Here is a 21,376-nt window from a genome sequence, read left to right on the forward strand (position 1 = left end):
CTCGGAAAAGGTTAGATGCAGGGTTTGGAGTTAAGATGTGGGAGGGTTTATGGGTTAAACCCGGGACTATGAGAGCATCTCCCCTGGGGCGGTGTCTCCGAGAGTCGGGTTTAATTCGAGCACACATATATCATTGCACGATCATCCTTAAGCTAATGCCGCCTCTACTTTGGGGGTTTGTACATTGATGGACGGCTGGAAAAGTTAACGCTCATCTGCATGGAAGGAGTGAAAAGGGTGGCATTGGGAAATTCAGGACCAGACTTGTACAGTTGTACAATACGGGCAAAGAAATTAAGAATCTTTAAAAGTGTATTATTGTAATGTTATAAGTGAACGACCTTGATGGTGCGTATCTCGATTTGTAGCCTCGGGATGTACAACCTGGTTGAGCGGCAAGGTGGAACTTGTCTCTTTGCTAGCTGTAACGATCGTAGATTAGGCATCTTTTCTCGACGCGTCGTTCTGGCCATCCTGCAGGAGATTATATGCAGCATCCCGAAGTTACACGGGTACCGCGAGGTCCGTGCTAATTCAAATCCCCGGAGCTTCGAAAGGCCGTATCTGTGTTGATGGGTTATGAATGTTTGATACTAAGTACTAGGTACATGGATAGCTAGATGATAGGTTCAGTTGAGATGCTAGGTAGGTATCACCACTTTAAAATCGGTTAGGTATAGTTCATGCTGCCTGCAGGTGAGATTCGTCATGTAACAAAATAAGGGGTAAGGGCTTGTAAAAGTCACCAATCCGTGACCACTCCTTCTTAGACTTCAAGTTTCAAGTGCTCACATATAATATGAATAAATGAAATGGCAGCAGGTGATGAGGACCATCATCACTTATTACTCATGCGGTGGCGTCTGCTGCTACCCCTCCCCCTATCATGAAGTTCCAGTTCGGACATTTATTCTTAATATGATTGTTTCTTGTAAAGAGGAGTAATATTTATATCTATCACATCGGAAATGTTCAGCTAGCCCGAACTAGGCATTCCAGTCCAGCTCAGCCAGCCATGTCGTACGCCGCAACGCCGGAGCCATGCATCATCCCTCCTGTCTTACAGGACCTGTAGAATCGTAACAAAAATGGAGACATAAGAACCGTACTAAATGGTAATATGATCGATCTTTACGGCTCCGTCATCTCCGCTTCCACAATCCTCGTCTCCTTGGCAAGGTCGTCAGCAACGTCATCGATTTGGCCATTAGCCTCGTCGATGTCCTCAAATATCTTCTGTAAGAGGGCCATAAGCGACTGCATCTCTGCGCGCTGCTTCTGTATATCACCAAAAAGCTTTGCGTTGTGGGCTTGTACCGTTTGCAGTTTTGCGTTGAGTTGAGATTGCTGCTGTGTTAGATGCGGCGCCAAATGGGCTGCTAGAATCTGATCTGGTGGTAGCATGTGCGGTCTTTCTGGGTTAGTTTATAGAATCGGACAATAAAAATCAACAAAGAAATATGAGTGGAGGAAATTTACAAAAAAAGATTAAGAAAAAAGTGGAAAAAGTAAACGTACAACACCGGGGATTCGCTGGTCGTCACCGACCCAACTACTAATCCGGCGGTAGCCAGCTTATCTATGGGAGAGCGGACGGGATCCCGAGTTCTCTAGCTCCTATGGTCGTACGTGATAGAACATGACACAATTGCAATTTATATAACAGGGTAGACAACAAGAAAGCATGTGCACTTACGGGATTGGCGGCTCCGCTCCCACCACGCCAGCGTCGTCCCTCCTGCGCTCGGCTTCGCTCATCAAGCTCTCGAGCTCGTTGAGTTTGCCTACAACGTTGCGACTCTGCAGCACGGAATCGAATTCTTTCTGCAAAGGCATTAGCATTAACTCCATCACGTTTCTTTCCCTCGCCCTCGCCCTCGCCCGCTTCATTTCCAATTCCACCACAAGCCACAAATACCCATTCCTCATCCCCCTCCATCCCTAAAACAACCCCTTCCCCGTCCCCCCCAAAACCCCCTCCACGACAAGCACAAAAAAGGGAAAAACACACCTTACAAAGCGCAGTCAACCGATCCACCATCTGCTTCTGCACCGCGCGCAGCACAGCGGGGGCCTGCGCCGCGATCGTAGGATAGCACGCCGCGAAGTTGTCCCAGCTGATCTTGCCGAGGGTGTGTGAGAGGCTCGAGTCAAGCACCTGCTGGAACCTGGACGCGCGGAGGCCTGGGGTCTGCGGTGTGTGCCGTGCCGGTAGGGGCGGGGATGGTTCTCTTTGAGAGGCAGAGTTCTGGCCGCTTGAGACGGCTGCCATGGTGGTGTTTTGTTTTGGGAGTTAGGTGTGTAGGCGTATGTGTGTGTGATCTAGGAGGTAAATTAAAGAGTTGAGTGCTAGAAGTTGGAGGCTATTTATTTCTATTGGCTTGTGTGCAGATAGGTGGGCTATTCACCTAGGTATATGTGAAGAATCATAGAATTAATGATACGATAAGCGCGTTACCCATCTCAGAATCGCGAATTTAGGTTGCGGGAGCTTATCGATACAGCGCGACTGCACGTGGGTCAGACCGGTTCTCGTCCAATTAACCGTCAGCATCGGCCGCGACATTACACTACCAAATGTTTAAAGCCAGAATCAAATTTTAACACAAAGACCGAATCATCTAAGACTTGAGTTGAAGTTTCAACTTCGTATTGTGAATGTAACAGGTCCTGAGACCCTAAAAAAGTACATACAATTGGTTCTATCAAGGTATCGTCGTCCAAATTATCATTCTTTCTTTATGTCCATCCATCCGCCCAACCAACCATTCAGTACAATACATCACTTCGAAAGAAACCGATTGGATATCCTGAGATATCATCATGCATAAAAAAGACCCTTTTTCGAACTCGTTCATGAGACATATCTTATTCCCAACGTCATAATTTCTTAGAAAGATGGATATTCGCCGAACAATGCTCCCTGGGAATACGTTCAAGTTCATGGACGAGTCGAATCATCAAAGTAAAGTAGACGCCAAAACACCGGGCAATGCGTATTGAAAATGCTTATACGCAGTTGCTGACACATTAGGAATAATCGACCGTCCCTGATCCAGGTCTTTGGTCTCTCCTTTCTAGCCGTCGTCGTCGTCTCCGCTCCGCAGCTGATGGTGCTATCGAGGCTGGAGTACCCGTCTGTCCGCTAGCCGACGGGCTCATCCCGCTCCATGCATGACTGTCCGTAGCTATGCTAGAGATAGTCGGGTTCGCCATGGCCATTCCACCTGAGGGACCCGGTTGACCGGAGTAATAAGCTGAGTCTTTGCCGGCACGTCTACCTCCGGCAGCAACAGGGGTAGGCGGTGACATAGGTTCGGAGGAGACCAATCTCTCCGTCGCAGCTTCGTCTCCTGTCCTATGCGAACTTGAGTCGCGTCGGTATCGTCGACTAGGTGCTTCGCTGTCGGATATAGAACTAATAGAATCCGACCTTCCACGATTACCACGTCGTGATGCCTCCGCTTCTTGTTCCGTAAGACGACGTAGTGTTATGTTCCTATCTCGGTCATCATGGTATCTTACTTTTACACTGACAGGTTGGGTGGAGGATTGACTGCGATCTCTTCGGCGACGATCTTCTTCTTCGGCAGCTAGACTCGAAGCAGCAGCAGCCGCGGCGGCATCCTCTCTACTACGGTGTCGTGAAGACCCTTGTCTATGAAGACCACCGCCGCTCGAGGCGAAAGAGTCGGTAGCAGAGTGTATTGGGTGGAGCACGCCGTGTGGGTCCGGTGGCATAGCTGGCATCGAGATGGGATCCGCCAGACCGCTGTTTCTTGTTGATCTCGATCTTGACCTTGAATGCGAATGTGAGTGTGAATGCGGGCCGGGGACAGGGACAGGGACAGGAGCCGGAGCCGGAGCTGGAGCATGAGCTTGTGCACCCCTAGGACCAAGAGGCGGCATTGGCGGACCACTAACGCTCGTTCCCGGAGGGCGAGCTTCAAGCATAGATGATTCGGTGTCAGCGGTATAAGTTGTGGCGGTTAGAGCAGATGGTGCAGGTGGTCGACGTCGCGATGACCTTGTTGGCGTACTGTAACCATCTCCTGTAAATTTCGAGCCGCGACGTCCATCCCGTCTCTCGTCCTCCATCCTTCGGCGTTCCTCTTCGGCTTTTTCGTCTCGACTACCCTTCATTTTCTTAGCGAGCCAACCCAGTCCAATGGTAGCGAGAACACCCTTTGCAACGCTACTTTTCTCGTCTTCTGCGGCTCGCCTTGACGGGCTCACGTATGACGAATAATCCGAGATGTAACTGCTTTCTGCAGGAGGTGGTCGAGAGTGCAATGGGCGCGGCGTCATGGGCTCGGTGTCTGTACCACTCAGAACAGTCGTGGCTGCAGGGTTTCTAGGACCAGGCAGTAATGGAGTATGTGGTCTTGGGCGAGCATGTAACTCTGTCCGATCGTCACTAAATTCACTCTCAGTATACTGGTCGGTAGTAGTCTTTCGAGTCCGACTAGGACGGCTGAATCGACTGGGTGTATCCGTCGGGACTGCTGAGTATTCTTCATCATCATATCTTCGTCGTTCTCTCTTATCCCGCGCCCCTTTAACCAAGCTCCCAGCCCCAACCAGTCCAGCCAAACCGAGAAGCCAATTCGTAATACCACCACCCTGGGGACGATCGGTTCTTTCAGAGATTTTTTCGTCCATGTAGCTCTCGGAGCCTCTTTGGGACGGAATGACCTCAGGAGCACGACTACGGCTACTCCTACTCATGCTTCCGTCTAGATCGTCTTCATGCTTCTTTCTTCCACGCATGAGTGCCCAAATGCCAGCTCCTAATGCTAGCGGGCCTAGCCAACCTCCATCATGTTCAGACTTCCGTTCTGATTCTGTAACCTCAGATCGATCGCCATGGAAAGCAGTACGTTCGCGGTTGCTCTCATGTCGCCAGCTGAGGACGAAGTATATGAGAAATAATATCGCCATCCACACAGCGAATAAGATGAAAGTATACAGAGGTGATCCATAGAGTGTGAGCCCTAGCGGGATCTGTACAATTCCTAGGATTGCAACCGCTCTTCCAAGCCATCGATGAAGCATGAGTCGAAATGACTTCCTACGAATATGCTTCACTAGGCGGCCTCCGACGATCTGAACCATAATCATAGTATATATGGCTACTCCGATTCCATGGTGAGGGTTCGTCAAACTTCGACTTGGGCCCACGGCGAAATATCCGAGTATAAATACGACGGTAGAGAGAAGGACGGCGAAGACTTGCAAATATGCGTGTAATCGAAGAGAAGAACCGTGGGGTCTAAATCTTGCGTACATAACCGCAGCCGGTATAACGAAAAGGAATGTAATAACAGCGAGGATTCCATGGCCGGTAATCAATTGATGGTACTGTTCTACCGTTGAAAAGCGGTTACCCATGCCTATAAAAATTACAGCTGTTAGCTACCAATGCTGATTTGCGATGATGATAAATATGAAGATTAACTAACCATTATATCGCATAGTATCAATATTCAAGCCCATGAGATTTGGCAAGAGGAATGTATTCTTAGTGAAATCCCAGGTTCCATCTCCGACCACCAAAGTATCGGAGGCGTAGGTGGCCGTCCCGGGCGCCGATAATGAATCGGCCGGCGCCATGGCCGCGGAAAGTCTCGTTAACGGGCAGATCAGATAAGGTTAAGGTTAAGATGCGGCAGAGAAATCCGTTGATCGGTTGGAATGCGGAATGACGGCAAAGTTGGGATGTTCGGAATGTAGAACGAACGATTATCTACCAGGACGGAGGTAGAAATGGATCCGGGTACCTAACAATAGGTTAAAAGGGCTGGTAAATATTAAGCAGCTAGCTTCGACAAGAATGCGAATTAGCTTCAATTGGTTATATCCTTCTCATGAGTTGTCTTATGGGCCTAAAGGCACCACAAACAACAAATAGATGAAAAGAGAAAAAATGAAGAAGAAAAACAAGAGGTTATCCTTGAATGGAAAAGTGGTCATGCAGAAAAGCAAAAAGGAGATAGGCGTACTTGAAGGTGGAAAGATTTGAGTGACCTGGCACTGCATGCAAACTATTTAACACACCGACAGGGGTTCGACTGTTTTCACTGTCGGGTTGCGGGGTGACGAGAGGTCCCTTCTCCACCTTGGGTAACGGTTGAGGTAACAACGGGACGGTATTACTTGCTGCTGCATAAACGGCATAAACGGATAATTAATACTGTGTTTATACCATCTGTTACGGATAAAGTTTAAAATGAATCTAAACGGCCCTAAACCCGCTGGCCCGTCTCTAGCCAGGTTCAAATGACCTGTGGCTCCATAACCCACGCAAGCTAAACGGTTACACGTGGGATCGGAACCTTGGACTTTCTTGCCCAAACATGATTTATGGCGATGCAATAGACAATTACATAACTCTTTTTATTATCAGCTTGTCTCGTTGACAATATGTTCCCTTTGTACAAGTACTTTTTGATCACTTACATATAGCTCTTAAGAGCTAACGACCATGCCGACCGCTCGGTTAACGTTCCTATATCCTCACCTATTCCGGACCGCTCGTTTCGGCGAGTCTTCAGCCCAGAGAGTGAAGATCCGATGTCGCAAGTCTCCCAATAATTATAAACCACGCATGGCCGCTTTCTCTTCAACAACCCCTTCGAGGCAGGCTGTTTTCGAAAGGCATGGTAAAGCCGTAGAGCCATTTCCAGTTACGCCAGACGTCGTGAACCTTCCACCACCAAGCACAGATCCGTCGAAACTCCCGAGCTTCGAACCAGCTACTAAAGAGAGTGCGAATAAAGAGAAGGAGAAGGAGACGGCGCAAGGGCCTCAAGAGGAGGAAGATGTAGTAACAAAAGAGTTGGAGAAGAGCGAGGCGATCTTGCAGGCAGCGCCTACGGCATCCAACTCACCACCTTCATCTCCCCAGCAGGCTGCGACAGAGGCCAAGATGCAAGAGAGCGGTCCAATGGAAGCAGTGTTGCATATGCCACCACCCGAAGATACGCATCACCCTCATATTTCGACTCCTCCTTATGTCCATCATTTTGACAGCTATACCTTGGTGAAAGAATTGGAGGCTGGCGGATACAGTAAAGACCAAGCCATCACGGTAATGAAAGCGATCAGAGGACTTCTAGCCGAGAACCTAGATGTCGCCCAAGAAGGGCTGATCAGCAAAAGTGATGTTGAAAATGTGAGATGGTCATTTAATATCAGCCCTTGTCTCTTACTAACGAGGCATAGGAAACATACCTGTTTCGTGCAGCGTGCTCGGAGCTTAGCGCCGAAGTTCAAAATAATAGGAAGGGCGCCGATGAGACCACACGCCAGCAGCGAACCCAGTTGCAGCACGAAGTCGACATCGTGAACCAGAGAATGAGCCAGGATCTCATGACGTTGAAGGACGATGTTAAGGGCATGTTCAACGACCGCAGAATGAACGTGAGGGAGGAGCAGAGGACTATGGAGAGCGCTGTTCGTTAGCCATCGTCTAATTTTCTGTTGTTTCACATGCTAATTGACCTCTAAAGATTCAACAGCTCAACCTGAAGATTAGTGTGGATCTAAACAGCGACTCCAGATCGGACATAGAAGGTTTGAGATGGGTGCTAATTCGCCGATCCGTCCTAGGCATCCTCTTCATGGCAGTATGCACACTAGGAACTCTACGTTATGCGACGTATCTCAAGCACGAGAGGCAGAGGGAAGTAGAAGAAAAGGCTCTCAAAGCCGAGAAACTGAGGAATAACCATGGAAGGGAGGATCATGCTCCCCCAGTAGACGCGGCGGAGATCTTGGCGGCCAATTAAAACATGATACCCACAGGAATAGACAGCGGTGGTAAAAAGAAACACGCGTTTCATCGGGTTCCGAATTGCGTTGCGTTGCGTATGTACATATGCCTGCAGCGCTCAAAGTAACGTGAAGTCATACAGGAATTGATACCCCTTGTTCCTATCAATCAAAATAAGCCATCCTTAACGCCGATTCGCAACCTCGTGAATAATCGTGCAATGCCAGTTTTCAAGTAGTAAAGGGACGTCTTCAGGACTAGTCTCTGTCCTTCTGGTCGGATGCCTCCCTATCAATGGCCTTCCGTAATCTTTCCTCTTGTCTCTTCCAATGGCTTCCCTCCTCGTAGTTTTTGCTTATCTTCAACGCGTTCCGTAACCGCTCGCTCTCTTTGATCTTCGCGTCGGCCAGCTCGTGGACCTGGTGTGACTTTAAGTGCTTCCGCGGCATTGCGTCTCGGCCGCCCTTATTCATCTTCTCTTGCAATTCCTTACGTAGGACGTCGCAGCGCTTATCGATCTCATCCTCGTCGACTCTACCGCATGTCAGTTAGTCATTTACTTGTTAATCAATTGCCAAGACCCAATGCAAGACATACCCTTCTTCCTCGAGCTGGTCCCGCAGCTCGAACACTTTAACTTCGACCTCGCGCTTTCGGTCATGCTCTAGGATCTCCTTGTCCGGCTGCCGCTGGCGGTGCTTCATCGCGTCGAAGTCCTTAGTGCTGTAGGGCGCTGGGCGGTCCCGCGGCTTTAGGTGCGCTAGATTGCGCTGGACATACCCAGACGTACCGCTGCCTCGCGGCGTTGAGAGCCCAACGTTGTCAGACATGATTTCTTTCTTTCGTGATTTAAAAACGTCGATCCTAGCTATGAGGATGAGAATGATGATAGCTTTAGGTGCAGGTAGTAGCTTAATAATAGAGGTGAAGAGAAAGGAAGGCGGTAATTGATGGCGGAATTAGCATGGTGGGGTCTTTCCACACAGGCTGCAGTTTTAGGTTGGAGCTACCCTGAGGGTCGCAATTTTGCCCCGCTATACGTCAGTTTTCGGCGGAAAGTATGAGTCGCAAACTAGAATTTAGAGCAGTGCCTGGGGAGGCGATATAATAAACCTTGAATATTTATATAAAGACTCTACCTTCTCTATTTTAGTTATGAGTTCTATTTTATAAACGAATTCGGAATTTACTAGAGACTTCTCAGATTCGTTCGGGAACAAGCATAGAAGATGCCTGTATCTACCACAACCAATCCTCAATCCGTCCCCGGACCGTCAAATTCGACCCTGCAGTTCCCTCCGATTACAAGGGATCATATAATCAATTGTTCATACGATTCTTGGTTCCCTAAGTGAGTCAACTTGGTTACAGATTAGCTTCTTGATATACACTACATAGAACTTACAAGTTACCAGATACCGTACATCATGCATAAAATCGCGGATTATCCCGCTTTCACCAGAGTTCATAGATTACATTCGCGAAGATGGCATTGTTCTTGCCGATGACGATAGAGCGGAGCCGGAGAACGATGAATGGGAATCAGCACCTTCGACATTTCGACCACCTATCGAAGAAGTCGAATCAGACTCCGACAGTGACGATGAAGAGGAAGCACCAAGTCTGCCACCAAACCAGAGATTCCCCGAGCTGCACCAGACCATCAAGGACAAGATCACCGAATTAGGTGGCGCGGTGGCGCCAAAGCTGAACTGGACAGCGCCAAAAGACGCAGCCTGGATATCACCACACCAGAACACAATCAAATGCACGTGTCCCAACGACATCTACCTACTCCTAAAGAGCTCAAGCTTCATCACACACGACCTAGACCACGCCTTCGACAACTGCACACCCACAAGCAACACCTCCGCCTCCACCTCCCCGCCCTTCAAACCCGTCCTCGTGCTCCGCTCCTACTTCAACCCGCACACAGCAATGGAGTTCCGCTGCTTCGTCAAGCACCGCAACCTCATCGCCATCTCGCAGCGCGACCTAAACTTCTACGAGTTCCTGAAGTCGCTGCGCGCGGATATCGTGGGCCGGATCGGGCAGCTGTTTAATAAGAGCCTGCGGTACACGTTCCCGGACGGCAACTTCACCTTCGACGTGTACATCCCCGAGGGCGAGGACGAGCCGCTCTCCCGCGCCCGCCTTATCGATATTAATCCCTGGGCCCCGCACACAGATAGCCTGTTGTTTGGTTGGGACGAGCTGCTTGGGATGGAAGTCCCGGATGGTCCGGTTTTGGGGGTTATTGGTGGGGTTGATGAGGAGGTGCCGGGAATGTTGGAGGAGGATGAGGATGATGAGAGTGAAGAGGAGGACTTTGCACCGGAGCTGCGACTGGTTGAGAAGGAGGACCCGTCGGCGTTCAACTTCAGCTCGCCGCAGTACTCGGCGCATAAGCTGCCGAAGGACGTGGTGGATGCGAGTTTGGCTGGGGAAGGAGGCATGCGCGAGTTCGCGAGGAAGTGGAGGGAGATGACGGAGTATAGGGAGAATGTGGCGGGTTGGGAGATGGATGATAAATAGGTATCGTATGGGTGAGGTGTTTGGATATGGTATACGATGTCTCTACTTGGGAGGAAGTGTTTTTGAAATGGATTCATTGACATATCCTCGCTTGACCTCAACGCTCATAGAAACCCGCCCGTATTACTTATTGGTGTAGGTAGGTAAGTTAATCTCCTACTACGAAGACAAAATATTGCTAGGAGTCGAGGAAAACCCGGAATGGGAATTACCCTGGCGACAGCTAGCATGTAAGGTTTTACTAAAAGGTGATATACTGTTCGTCCAAGACAACCTGGGAATTAGTAGAGGGTATACTGAATGCATCCACATACAGCATATTGTTAGATCACGGTTCATGTCACTGCTAACATAACCGTTTAATAGATTCATCTGACTTGGGACTCATAGGTATTCGGTTAGGAGATAGGTACCTAGGTAAGTACAAAGCTATCAACAAATTAAGATCGCGGCTAATAAATGTTAGTGACGATTCCTCAGTTTATTCCATTGTTAGTAAACTCTCAGCACTTAGGCATGAACGCTGCTCCATCATCAGCTCTACATTTCCTCCAGGAACTTCGTACAAGCTGCATCTACTGTATCAGTGATCGCCTGTTCTCCGTCAGCACTTCGCAATCGCCAAGGGGGGAGTTGATTATCATTTCGCCATGGAGTAGTAGTCGTTTTGGCCCTTCTGTCAGAGCAATCTCTCGCGATATGACCCCCGTTACCACAAACTCGACATATCACCTGAGCGTGACTGTTAGTAATAGTCGACGTTACCATGCCACGGCCCTCGTCATCGCGAAAGGTCCCGTTCGCTCTCGCCAAGTCACGGAGCTGCTCTTTCTTGCGCTCGTTGGCATGTTCTGGTGTGGTGATAACGGTCTCGATGACGGCATCGACGAGCTTCTTCGCCTTATCGATCTTCTCTTGGGAGTCAGCAGTGACGAGACAGTGGAGAGGTTCGTTTTCTTCATTTGTTAGGGGGTGACGATGGCCTCGGCGTCCCTCTTTAGTAGATCCTCGCCCACGAATCACGATGTTGGCCCCTGACCGAGTGTTCATGTCAGAAAGACTGCGACCGCGGGGTCCTAGCAATTGACCTATGAAGTTGAACTCGGGAAACTGCTTGTCGGGGATGTAGACTTTTTCCCTAATCGTCATATGGTTGTAGCGATATCCTTCTGGCGCCCGATATCTAGGAATAATGCGCGAGACCTGCTGGACTAAGGAGTGGCGTTCATTTTCCAGTTTCTCCCAATGCCGGCGGTAACGTGTATTGATGCGCCGGCCGGCGCTGTCGTATATTGGTCCGGGCGATGGGGATCTGCTGTGCCGGTCAGTAGGCACGATGTCATCTATCTTGAGCTTCTGGGTGATCTCTTCGATTCGTACGAGTTGCGCATATGTCTCTATCTGCTCTCTAGTCATAGCGCCTGTAATAGACAGCGTGAAACCGTGGAGTTTTGAGGCAGCGCTTTCCGAGCCCCATCGAGTCTGTTGTCTTTTATTGACCATGACTATATCTGTACACATAGATTGGCTTTACAACTTGGTTGGGTAAATAAATTTATAAGAGATAACTAGAAGAAAAAAAGAATTTTGAAAGTTGATGAAAACATTGGATTGGGAATTTCTTAGAGCTTATAGAGACCTTTATACCCCTTTCCAAAAACTTTAAATACAATAGCTATCTACAATGGCCTCTAGGAGTAAGCGATGATTTAAAGTTAAGCCTTTACCTGTGACTGGAATGAACTATCCATAACTTTAAAGTGAGCACGGCAATTACTAGATAGATAGGTACCTTCCAGTTCTATAAGGAGTAGGAACTTCCCTCTCGAATCTCGAAATATACCTATATTTCAACAGGTAGGTAAACCAGGACTCCCATTTTTTCTTCATCATTCATCTTTCGACTACTCATCATATTACATGTCATTTAAACCATCCATGATTGTACTGTCGTAAACCAAATCCAATCTGTCTATTGTCTTCTTATTCAATACTACAAACATGAGTTCTCCTACCAACACTAGAAAATTCGCAGTGGTTTCCTCTCGCTCCACGACTCGCTCCACGACGGTGCAGACAACCCGACGTAAAATCAACCCATTGTTCGAAGGGTGTTCTCCTAAAAGAGTACTGGTGATCACAACACTTGACAAGACACTTCTCCACAATTACCAAGGCGCCCAAGTTATTACCAACTTGTTCTTTGCGCCCAGGCAACTATTCCCGGATAATATCGCCTCCATAATACATGAATATGTGAACACACATCCTTCCCCTAAGGAAGAAAATGACGATAAGGCTCCTTGGCATGTGAGACATGTACTACTCCCTTTCAACCTTCGAGATCTGAAAATTGATATCTTCGGAGGCGAGGCTTGTTCCCTTCTTTACGATATCTTCCCCGGAACCACGAATGTCACCGAGGCTCGGTATCGATCTCATCTGCTCTTCCAAGTCAAAAAATTGCCTAGCGGCCCATGGCCTCTAACGGTTGGCAACGTACCCATTACTATCCTGGCAGAGGGCTCGCAGGGCCGTGCCTTTATGTTCCCTCAACAAAATCTAGGAAACTTATCCATTTCTATATGCGAGGAATATCCGATCGATAAATTCTCCGACAGATTACTTCGTGAGTTAGCAGCAAGTGTTGAGTCTGAATTCCGGAACAAGATGCCCAAAATCCAGATCATCGAAATCATGTTCACCTGCGAACGGACCTTCTACATTGTTCTTCACGACAACATAATCATGAGTTTCATCAGGGCTAACTTGCCTGGCCGTATCGCTAACTGCCCTGTCGGATATATCTATGATCGCGACTTGCATAGACCCTCATGGACAGTCCCATTGCCTGTACGACATATCCAGTCAGAACCAAGGGAAGGGATCTTTGACAATACCATATATGACGCCCTGAGGCCCGGAGTTATGATTTGCAGTCAGATGTTGGCGGAAGATGGACGCCTGACCGTGTTCTCGACAACGTCAGGCGTCTTGGTCGGGAATACTGTCGATTCTCGATATATGGTGGGAGCTTCCCATGGAATCGGCGAGGGTGCGCATGTATGGCAAGTGACACAAAAAGACAGGATTATTGGCCATGTAGTCATGGATATCCCCTTTACCGATATTAGCCTTTTGGGGCTATGCGACGATATTGTGTATGAGAATGAAACATTCGAGGATAGTAGCGGTGCTGCTCCCACGTTTGTGCGCCTGGCAACTTCAGAGGACATCTTTAATTGGCCGCTTTGTCACCTCAATAGCCCTTACATTGGGAAAATGGAGGGTAGTGAGGTAATGAAGTCGGTCAAGCTCGAGGCGACATCGACGGACCCCGCTGAGAACGAATCGCGATATATTGTGTACAATTGGAACTACATGGGACAGGAAGAAGGCAACGAGTATAAAGTGCGCCCACCCAGTGGTACAAGCGGCTCGACCATCTGGAACGACGATGGTATTATCCTGGGCTTTTATCATTACTATATTGGAGAGGGACAGTGGATGGGATTTTCTCGTTCAGTGAGCGCCAGCGAAGTGGTTGAAGCGGGTTATAATTTAGTTAAACTACCTGAACAGCAACAGTAGAACGTGTACAGGTTCACGGAGGCTTCGGAGGATATTATTAGAAGTACTTGGCAGTGATCAGCCCTGGGGCTGTAGCATTGAACGCTTCTAGAAAAAAAATACAAGATAAGGGTTAGGAAGAGAAGATATACAATGTACATACCTACTTATTGGTACTACTGCGCAGCTGCGTCAAAAGAGAAAATAATATTAATAATAAGTTGCAAGAACTCATGAGCCGAAACATAATCCAATAATTACTACGTAGGTACCTAAGCCAAAGCTGATACCTAGTATTAAATATATAGCTTGTCCCTGCTATATTTTTGATCCTATCGCTACTATGTAGGTAGGAAGATTGGATGTTTAGCCATCACTAGATCGATATTCTGAGCAAGTGGCTAGGTATTAATGAATTATCAAAGTACCTACCAGTGAAGATGGGTCTTCATCCAATATTTCGAGGACCCGCACAGCCGCAGTAGCCACCTACGCATGGGGCTGCATGGCAGATGGTGAGGACTCATTCCTTGAAGAAAAAGAAGAAAAAAACATCGAAGAGTAGCTCACTCTAAGGATCTTAGGATGAATAGGCGAATGGTTTGTCGGGAACTTCTTAAGATGAAAAGAATTGGGATTTTCATGTAATGCGTATGTGATCTCGATATGTAGGATCGTTTAAGTTTCAAGATGGTGTACGTAACCGGATTCCCCAACCTCTTGAAACGACAATGAGGTTATATTGAGCTAACCATATAAATAAACCATGCCACCCACGCGAGAAGTCGATTCATCTGACCATCTGCCTATGTGGATTAGTTACAGGTTAAAGCGCTACCGCCCCTGACGCCAATCCCTATTCGTTCATGGTTCACGATGACAAGAGGACCAGTTCTTCAGGGTTCATATTAACCAAGCTATTAAAGTGGGTTAGCTATTACGCTGTACCTAATTAATTCTCAAAAGGGACGTTTACGGTTCATCACTTCTTGCAAATCATCACGGGGTTCGGTGTACTCTGTACTACTTCGTATGTACATAGTATCCAGGCAGTCAGGTAAGTGGCTGTTGCATTCTTCACCCAGCCTCAAAGACTCAAATAAATAATCTTAGTAGGAGCCGGGGGCGGGAATAGCTTATTCAGGTGACCAATCAACCATATTTTATGTATTCTTTCGAGGTTGCAATCTACGCCGTTGCAACTAAATGACGCTATTCAAAACCTATCGATTTCCCTCGTGGTCAATCGGGGTCCAAGCTAAGAGGAGATTTTGGCTTAGTTTTTCACGGAAGATATCTCCAGCTCCTAGCTTTACCTCCACGATTGAACTGGAGCTCTAACTGATTTTCACCTGCCTCGGCCCCTCGAATCTCATATTTAGGTATAATCGGAGAATTACCGGGTTGCCTCCCTATCCATTGGAATATCATACGTAAATCTAATATAGTTCTCGGTTTCAATAAAGCTGTTTCGAGATCTCCTAGGTTTGAGATAGACAATGCTTTGAACGCATTAATGCAGAATCCTTCTGGAAGCCCCCGATATGTAACCGAATCAATCGGCGCTATTTGGCTCTAAGGTGACATGCCCGCATTAACTGAACCTCCATAACCTTGGAAGCTGTCAGGGCACACACCCCAATATGTCATCTTGCAGAAAATAAGTTGAAGGAATTCTTCACTAAATGCCATCCTTTCTTCCTAAATGGCCTTTCGAACAAAAGGAAGAAGAAATATCCGGACTAGTTTTTAAACTATCTTTACTTAATGGTGGGCTATACGAGTAATATAGTATTACATCCCTTTACTTTGGCGATTCGTGATTCGCGAGTCAGGTCTCGGTGGAATTTACAGACCTACATAACCGGGACGTAGGCTTTTCCCAGCCACCAGTAGCGGCATTGGAGAACGGGTGAGCTGCAGATCATCCACTGCCCTGCTTCGCATCACTAGCTCAATCAAGCTTCCGCAAAAAGTAAAAGCGCCAACTGGCAGGTTGGGCAGCCTTTGTTGTTATTATTATTAGCATGCTTTTTTTTTTGTGAGACTTGAGGCTCACATGAATCTGATATCGTAACCGACGCACACAAACCGCACATGCCTAAATTGCCTACTCTAACGACTATATCTTACCACCCAGCACCGTTTTTGCTCACCGCGGTGTATAATTGACATCATGGCAATTCCTTTAACACGATTGGGAGATAGAGGTATGTATGCCTTGCATAACTACCACATACATACATCTACCACCGTTTCATAGCATTATGTGCTCCTTCATCTTGCTTCCCCTGTCCACGATGCAACACCCCAACTATGTTAGATCCACAAGCTCACATACAATTGGCGAACCGCCACCATAGCCTTCAATCATAGTGCTAGCAATGATTCCGAGGCCGAGTATGACCGGCTCCGGGACCTCGCACGGGCGGAAGCCGCGAAACGGAACAGTTGTTTCGACCGGGTACATATCTATATTTACTTCTACTTTTGCTCATTTACTCTCCCATCTTCAAAGCCTTCAATATGAATATAATACAGGTATAATTATTAGCTATCATATGAACATAAACTTACATAGCATAACATGTAGGCGCACCAAGCTTACGAGCGGGGCGATGGCGCCGAAGCTAAGGAGCTGAGCAACGAGGGCAAGCGGCACGCGGCCAAAATGGACGAGTATAACAAACAAGCGAGTGACTACATATTCCGGGAGAACAATGCCACCGACCGCGTAGCCGACGACACCATAGATCTGCACGGCCAATTCGTCGAAGAGGCTGAGGATATCCTTGAGCGACGTATTCGTTACGCCCAGCAGCACGGCCAGACCCACCTCCACGTGTATGCGAATTCCTCGGTGTCTATGATTCCATTATATACTAACTCGAGCGTAGCATTGTGGGCAAGGGAAACCACAGCGCCAACCACGTTCAGAAATTGAAGCCACGCGTCGAAGAGGTATGCCGTGAGCTAGGGCTGAAATATGCCACAGAGGAAAACACAGGCCGCATCTATGGTACGCATTTCTTCTCTCCCTAACTCCATGGCGAAGTATGCAATGCTTATCGATATCTTAGTCAACCTCCAGGGCGGTGAGGCTGTGATGCCGCCGCCGCCAACCCACCACGGCGGGTACAGCCACCCCAGCGGCAGCGGTAGGCCGGACCATGGAGGGCAACAGCAGACCCAACACGGGCACCACGGAGGGCAGTCGCAACACCACCAACAGCAGCAGCAGCAGCAGGAGCAACCCGACGAAATCGACCGTCTGGTATCGAAGTTCTTCCGCAAGCTTGGGGACTGCTGTATCGTCATGTGAGGATATGGATTTTAACGGCCTGATCTATGCGGTCATATACCTAAAGTGGTTTATTAGAATGTCGCTTTGGATATTGAACAGTTTGGATGATGACTTGACGAGGGAAAATGAAACGCTTCTAGGCTAATGAAATGGGGAAATGGGATCATGGTGCTTAAAGGACTTTAAGATAGGCTTTTGACTCTTGGATGCTTTCTTCATAATGCCAGATTAACAGAATACTTACCGATCACGAATTTACAATTTAAACAGACCTTTGAGAATGTCAGTTGAGCAGACGACAGTGAACTCATCTTAATGATCATATCATTCGCCCCCCCAGATGAATTTACTCTGTAGTGTCTTCTTGACTACAGTTACATATCACAATTCAGATGCGACATAATTATTAAAATATAGATACTTAGATAGGTACCTATAAGTACATAAATCATTTAATAAATCGACAAAGTCTAAACTGTTTAGGAAATATATCGACCCCTTTTATGTTATACAAACCTGACTCAAATCATTATATGATAAATTCAATTTTCGAACCCCAAATTACTTCTGAACTGTAGCTGAAGCCTTTACCGAACATGAGAAGTCCATTAATAGAATTTATAAGTATTGCCATTATGGATGACTGACACTATACTAAGCACGCTATGCCTCGTTTGTCAATAGGTAGATTCAAAATAAGTCATATAATCATTTAGTATAAAAACGCTGCATTAGCTTATATAGTTAGGTGGGATTAGAGCTGCAGAATACAATACACCTTTCTGCCGTGATGAATCCGTGATTGGGCACGCAATAGAAATATGCACTGCGGCGAGTCCGGGCGCCTGGCAAGGCTGGAAGCTTGCTTCTTTCGATCTGCGATATTTCAATAGATACAGTATTTTGGTTACTGTGGATGATGTAGTGGTTCCCTCCAGTTTCCAGTTACCAGGCCGTCGGTCATCTCCTATTCTAATAAAAGCCGCGTTCGCCCGTGGATGAAGAACTGCTGGTCATGTTAACTGGATAACTGGATAACTGGAGCGAGAATAGCAAGATAAACCAGTAAGATGCCAAGTATTTTTATGGCAATTTCATCTCTGCATCTGCGATTGTCGACTATTTGCTGCTGACATGAGCTTAATATGCGTGTAAGCAGCGAGCGAGAGAGAAACCAGTATCAATCCCGAGGTCACATCCCTTATCCACCATGTACCTTGTCTGCCTGTTACCTTGTTACCCGTATGGGACGAGGAATTGTGGCGGCGTGGAAATTGCATCAGAACCTTAGCCAGATGCGAACCAAGAAAGGGTTTTGACGATTGTTGAAATTCTCCTTCTCACGTGGCGACGGGATACTCACTTGCTCGGATGCTCGGATGTCGAATTATGATCGTACAAATATTGTAATCTTTCTTCAGAGCGCTGAGTCTCCCATCTTCTATCTTGTTTGATTGAATCAATGTTTCATGTATTAGTTGAATTTATGTTTTATGTCGACAATGTAGACTTACATGGATGATTGTATGTATCCTCAGGGTACATCGCACAGTAGTTGCCCTTAGCAGTTTACACTGGATTAATCCATTCTGCACTTGAATGGATTAGTGGATTGCTAGGTTCTTGACATCGCAAGGTCAATGGAAGGTGCATGTCACTCTATTTCATCCAACTAGTCAACTTCTGGAATAGTGTAAGCATCGTTCCTCGCATAATCTGTGATACGTCTAACCGTCTTGAGTCAATGTCTCCATAAATCTTTTAACCCAGCCCCGGCTTTGTCTCTACTACCCCCGTTTCCCAATTGATCCTCACCCCCCTTCTTTCCCCCCTTCTTCAAACTTATTCCTACAGAGCAGGGGCGTTCCGGCAACAAAAACCAAAGCTGTACTTGCAAAGGCAAAGCGTAAAGTTGCTCCACTTTGTCATCCATTCTCATCCATCCTCGCCCCGTCACAATCTCTCGCGGCCACCCTTTTTTTCCTTCTTCCTTTCTGTTGTCAGCTTTTCTCATCAAGTTCGCCGTTCTTTTACTTCGGCGAATTTATCACCATCTCTTAACTATCGTGAGTTTACTTGCCAGTTCAATTGACCATCATTGGTGAGTAGTTTTTCTATCTGTTTGCGATCTTGATTTCATCTCATTGGCCGCAAAAAACACGACCTCTTCCGCCAAACTCGGCGCAAGTACTTGACCTACTAGTGGCTTTCCCTGTTTAGTTTTATAAACGCCATAGCGCCTCAACGACTATTGTCAAGCATCGCTCAGCAAAATCGAACCCGTTCTCAGTCTGTTCAAGCGACGCGAGTGTTTTTACGAAGAGAATGTTTTCATAATCATCGTCGTGTAACGTGCTCTGTGTTTTCATCGGTGCCTGGAAGGGTCGAGGCCACTGCTAACTTAAACCCCTTGCGTCAATATAGTAACGATTCTGTCCATAGGGCACCTGCGATCTTCGTCGGCCTTTTCACCACTATATTAGTTTTAATTTGTACCAGTCCTTTCCGTCAAAATGGGTTGCGGAATGAGCACGGAGGAGAAGGAGGGCAAGGCCCGCAACGAGGAGATCGAGAACCAGCTCAAAAGGGACAAGATGATGCAGCGGAACGAGATCAAGATGCTTCTTCTGGGTTAGTATCATCTATAGCCATCTGCGCGTCACGAGTGACAATATCCTGACAATTGTAGGTGCTGGTGAATCCGGAAAGTCGACCATCTTAAAACAGATGAAGATCATCAACGAGGGTGGTTACTCACGCGACGAGCGAGAGTCGTTCAAAGAAATCATCTTTAGCAACACCGTCCAGTCCATGCGCGTCATTCTAGAAGCCATGGAGTCTTTGGAGTTGCCATTAGAAGACCAGAGAATGGAGTACCATGTCCAGACAATCTTCATGCAACCCGCTCAGATCGAAGGCGACGTATTACCCCCGGAGGTCGGCAACGCGATCGAGGCTCTATGGAAAGACCGTGGTGTCCAAGAATGTTTCAAGCGATCGCGAGAATACCAACTAAATGATTCGGCTAGATAGTACGTGCTTCATCATTCTATGTCCCGCAATAAGTCTGCTAACCTTGATGTCTATAGCTACTTCGACAATATCGCTCGTATTGCCGCGCCGGATTACATGCCTAACGACCAGGATGTCCTCCGATCTCGTGTCAAGACTACCGGTATCACCGAAACGACCTTCATCATCGGCGATTTGACATACAGAATGTTCGATGTCGGTGGACAGCGATCAGAGAGAAAGAAGTGGATCCACTGCTTCGAGAACGTGACGACCATCCTGTTCTTAGTCGCCATATCGGAGTACGATCAGTTACTGTTCGAAGACGAGACCGTCAACCGTATGCAAGAGGCGTTAACTCTATTCGACTCCATCTGTAATTCGCGGTGGTTCATCAAGACCTCAATCATCTTGTTCTTGAACAAAATCGATAGATTCAAGGAGAAGCTGCCTATCAGCCCGATGAAGAACTACTTCCCTGACTATGAGGGCGGTGACGACTACGCGGCGGCTTGTGATTACATTCTCAACCGATTCGTTAGCTTGAATCAGCATGAGACTAAGCAGATCTACACGCATTTCACATGCGCGACGGATACAACGCAGATCCGATTCGTTATGGCTGCAGTTAACGGTACGTTGTGTCTTATGCTGTCGATTCTTGACACAATTGCTAACTATGTTTCAAGATATTATTATCCAAGACAACCTCCGTCTCTGTGGTCTCATTTGATTGTATTATAAGGAGGGCTGATCATAGAGACGAAACCCGCGATAGAACAGCAGCTTACCAAAATACCCAATCGCACATTCGATGGCTGCCAGTAATGCCATAGATCTGGCTAACGACATGACCTGTACTCACCACGAACTTGGCCGACGATCTCCTTCCATGTGTTTGCTTTGCGCCTGAATTATCTCAAATACTCCTTGATTGCGTTTCTCTAGTGCCGCCTTGCCGGCTTCACCCGAGGTTTCAGGACACCGTTTACCACAGGATCTGGGAGTCGTGGGGTAGTAGGGAGTACATTTGCATCTAAAGTCATGGCAGATTACATATCTTGTTTAATTATGAATTTGCGGTCACGCCGGTCTCTTTTCTTTCTCATCTTTTTTTTTCTTTTCGTTCTGGCATCAGGCATACGGGGTGCCTGTGTACGGCCGATATCCGGCCAGGTGTT

The 21,376-nt window shown here is 47.4% G+C and overlaps 9 protein-coding genes across 9 annotated transcripts; 5 read left to right on the top strand and 4 right to left on the bottom strand.

The window, feature by feature from the left end:
• Positions 1 to 960: 960 nt before the first annotated feature.
• On the bottom strand, positions 961 to 2,444 carry GGS22DRAFT_171231 (Nnf1-domain-containing protein). Its single transcript, XM_047962559.1, has 3 exons — positions 2,012 to 2,444; positions 1,697 to 1,824; positions 961 to 1,411 (listed from the first exon to the last, which is right to left on the bottom strand). The coding sequence occupies exons 1-3, from the start codon at positions 2,270 to 2,272 to the stop codon at positions 1,132 to 1,134; spliced, it is 669 nt and encodes a 222-aa protein (XP_047815794.1). The 5' UTR covers positions 2,273 to 2,444; the 3' UTR covers positions 961 to 1,131.
• Positions 2,445 to 2,930: 486 nt separating this feature from the next.
• GGS22DRAFT_52977 (uncharacterized protein) lies at positions 2,931 to 5,762 on the bottom strand. Its single transcript, XM_047967342.1, has 2 exons — positions 5,463 to 5,762; positions 2,931 to 5,393 (listed from the first exon to the last, which is right to left on the bottom strand). The coding sequence occupies exons 1-2, from the start codon at positions 5,611 to 5,613 to the stop codon at positions 3,031 to 3,033; spliced, it is 2,514 nt and encodes an 837-aa protein (XP_047815795.1). The 5' UTR covers positions 5,614 to 5,762; the 3' UTR covers positions 2,931 to 3,030.
• Positions 5,763 to 6,358: 596 nt separating this feature from the next.
• Positions 6,359 to 7,911, top strand: GGS22DRAFT_52983 (uncharacterized protein). The gene is made up of 3 exons (XM_047967343.1): positions 6,359 to 7,174; positions 7,225 to 7,455; positions 7,512 to 7,911. The coding sequence occupies exons 1-3, from the start codon at positions 6,485 to 6,487 to the stop codon at positions 7,788 to 7,790; spliced, it is 1,200 nt and encodes a 399-aa protein (XP_047815796.1). The 5' UTR covers positions 6,359 to 6,484; the 3' UTR covers positions 7,791 to 7,911.
• Positions 7,912 to 7,937: 26 nt separating this feature from the next.
• GGS22DRAFT_52986 (cwf21-domain-containing protein) lies at positions 7,938 to 8,673 on the bottom strand. The gene is made up of 2 exons (XM_047967344.1): positions 8,372 to 8,673; positions 7,938 to 8,308 (listed from the first exon to the last, which is right to left on the bottom strand). Exons 1-2 carry the CDS (start codon positions 8,602 to 8,604, stop codon positions 8,032 to 8,034), a joined length of 510 nt encoding a protein of 169 aa, XP_047815797.1. The 5' UTR covers positions 8,605 to 8,673; the 3' UTR covers positions 7,938 to 8,031.
• A 182-nt stretch (positions 8,674 to 8,855) lies between these two features.
• On the top strand, positions 8,856 to 10,511 carry GGS22DRAFT_171235 (D123-domain-containing protein). The gene is made up of 2 exons (XM_047962560.1): positions 8,856 to 9,125; positions 9,190 to 10,511. Exons 1-2 carry the CDS (start codon positions 9,004 to 9,006, stop codon positions 10,307 to 10,309), a joined length of 1,242 nt encoding a protein of 413 aa, XP_047815798.1. The 5' UTR covers positions 8,856 to 9,003; the 3' UTR covers positions 10,310 to 10,511.
• On the bottom strand, positions 10,512 to 11,853 carry GGS22DRAFT_171236 (eukaryotic type KH-domain (KH-domain type I)). Its single transcript, XM_047962561.1, has 2 exons — positions 10,776 to 11,853; positions 10,512 to 10,726 (listed from the first exon to the last, which is right to left on the bottom strand). The coding sequence occupies exon 1, from the start codon at positions 11,828 to 11,830 to the stop codon at positions 10,850 to 10,852; it is 981 nt and encodes a 326-aa protein (XP_047815799.1). The 5' UTR covers positions 11,831 to 11,853; the 3' UTR covers positions 10,512 to 10,726; positions 10,776 to 10,849.
• Positions 11,854 to 12,251: 398 nt separating this feature from the next.
• On the top strand, positions 12,252 to 14,030 carry GGS22DRAFT_52995 (uncharacterized protein). The gene has a single exon (XM_047967345.1). It carries the CDS (start codon positions 12,311 to 12,313, stop codon positions 13,898 to 13,900), a length of 1,590 nt encoding a protein of 529 aa, XP_047815800.1. The 5' UTR covers positions 12,252 to 12,310; the 3' UTR covers positions 13,901 to 14,030.
• Positions 14,031 to 15,892: 1,862 nt separating this feature from the next.
• GGS22DRAFT_171240 (Smr domain protein) lies at positions 15,893 to 17,487 on the top strand. Its single transcript, XM_047962562.1, has 5 exons — positions 15,893 to 16,089; positions 16,243 to 16,343; positions 16,473 to 16,723; positions 16,777 to 16,898; positions 16,960 to 17,487. The coding sequence occupies exons 1-5, from the start codon at positions 16,056 to 16,058 to the stop codon at positions 17,199 to 17,201; spliced, it is 750 nt and encodes a 249-aa protein (XP_047815801.1). The 5' UTR covers positions 15,893 to 16,055; the 3' UTR covers positions 17,202 to 17,487.
• Positions 17,488 to 19,696: 2,209 nt separating this feature from the next.
• GGS22DRAFT_191697 (guanine nucleotide-binding protein subunit alpha) lies at positions 19,697 to 20,928 on the top strand (the record flags this gene model as incomplete). The annotated part of the gene is made up of 4 exons (XM_047965157.1): positions 19,697 to 19,814; positions 19,873 to 20,215; positions 20,273 to 20,829; positions 20,885 to 20,928. 4 exons carry the CDS (start codon positions 19,697 to 19,699, stop codon positions 20,926 to 20,928), a joined length of 1,062 nt encoding a protein of 353 aa, XP_047815802.1.
• Between the last annotated feature and the right edge of the window lie 448 nt (positions 20,929 to 21,376).

Source organism: Annulohypoxylon maeteangense (assembly GCF_022496945.1).
Source record: "Annulohypoxylon maeteangense strain CBS 123835 unplaced genomic scaffold GGS22scaffold_17, whole genome shotgun sequence".
NCBI lineage: Eukaryota > Fungi > Ascomycota > Sordariomycetes > Xylariales > Hypoxylaceae > Annulohypoxylon > Annulohypoxylon maeteangense.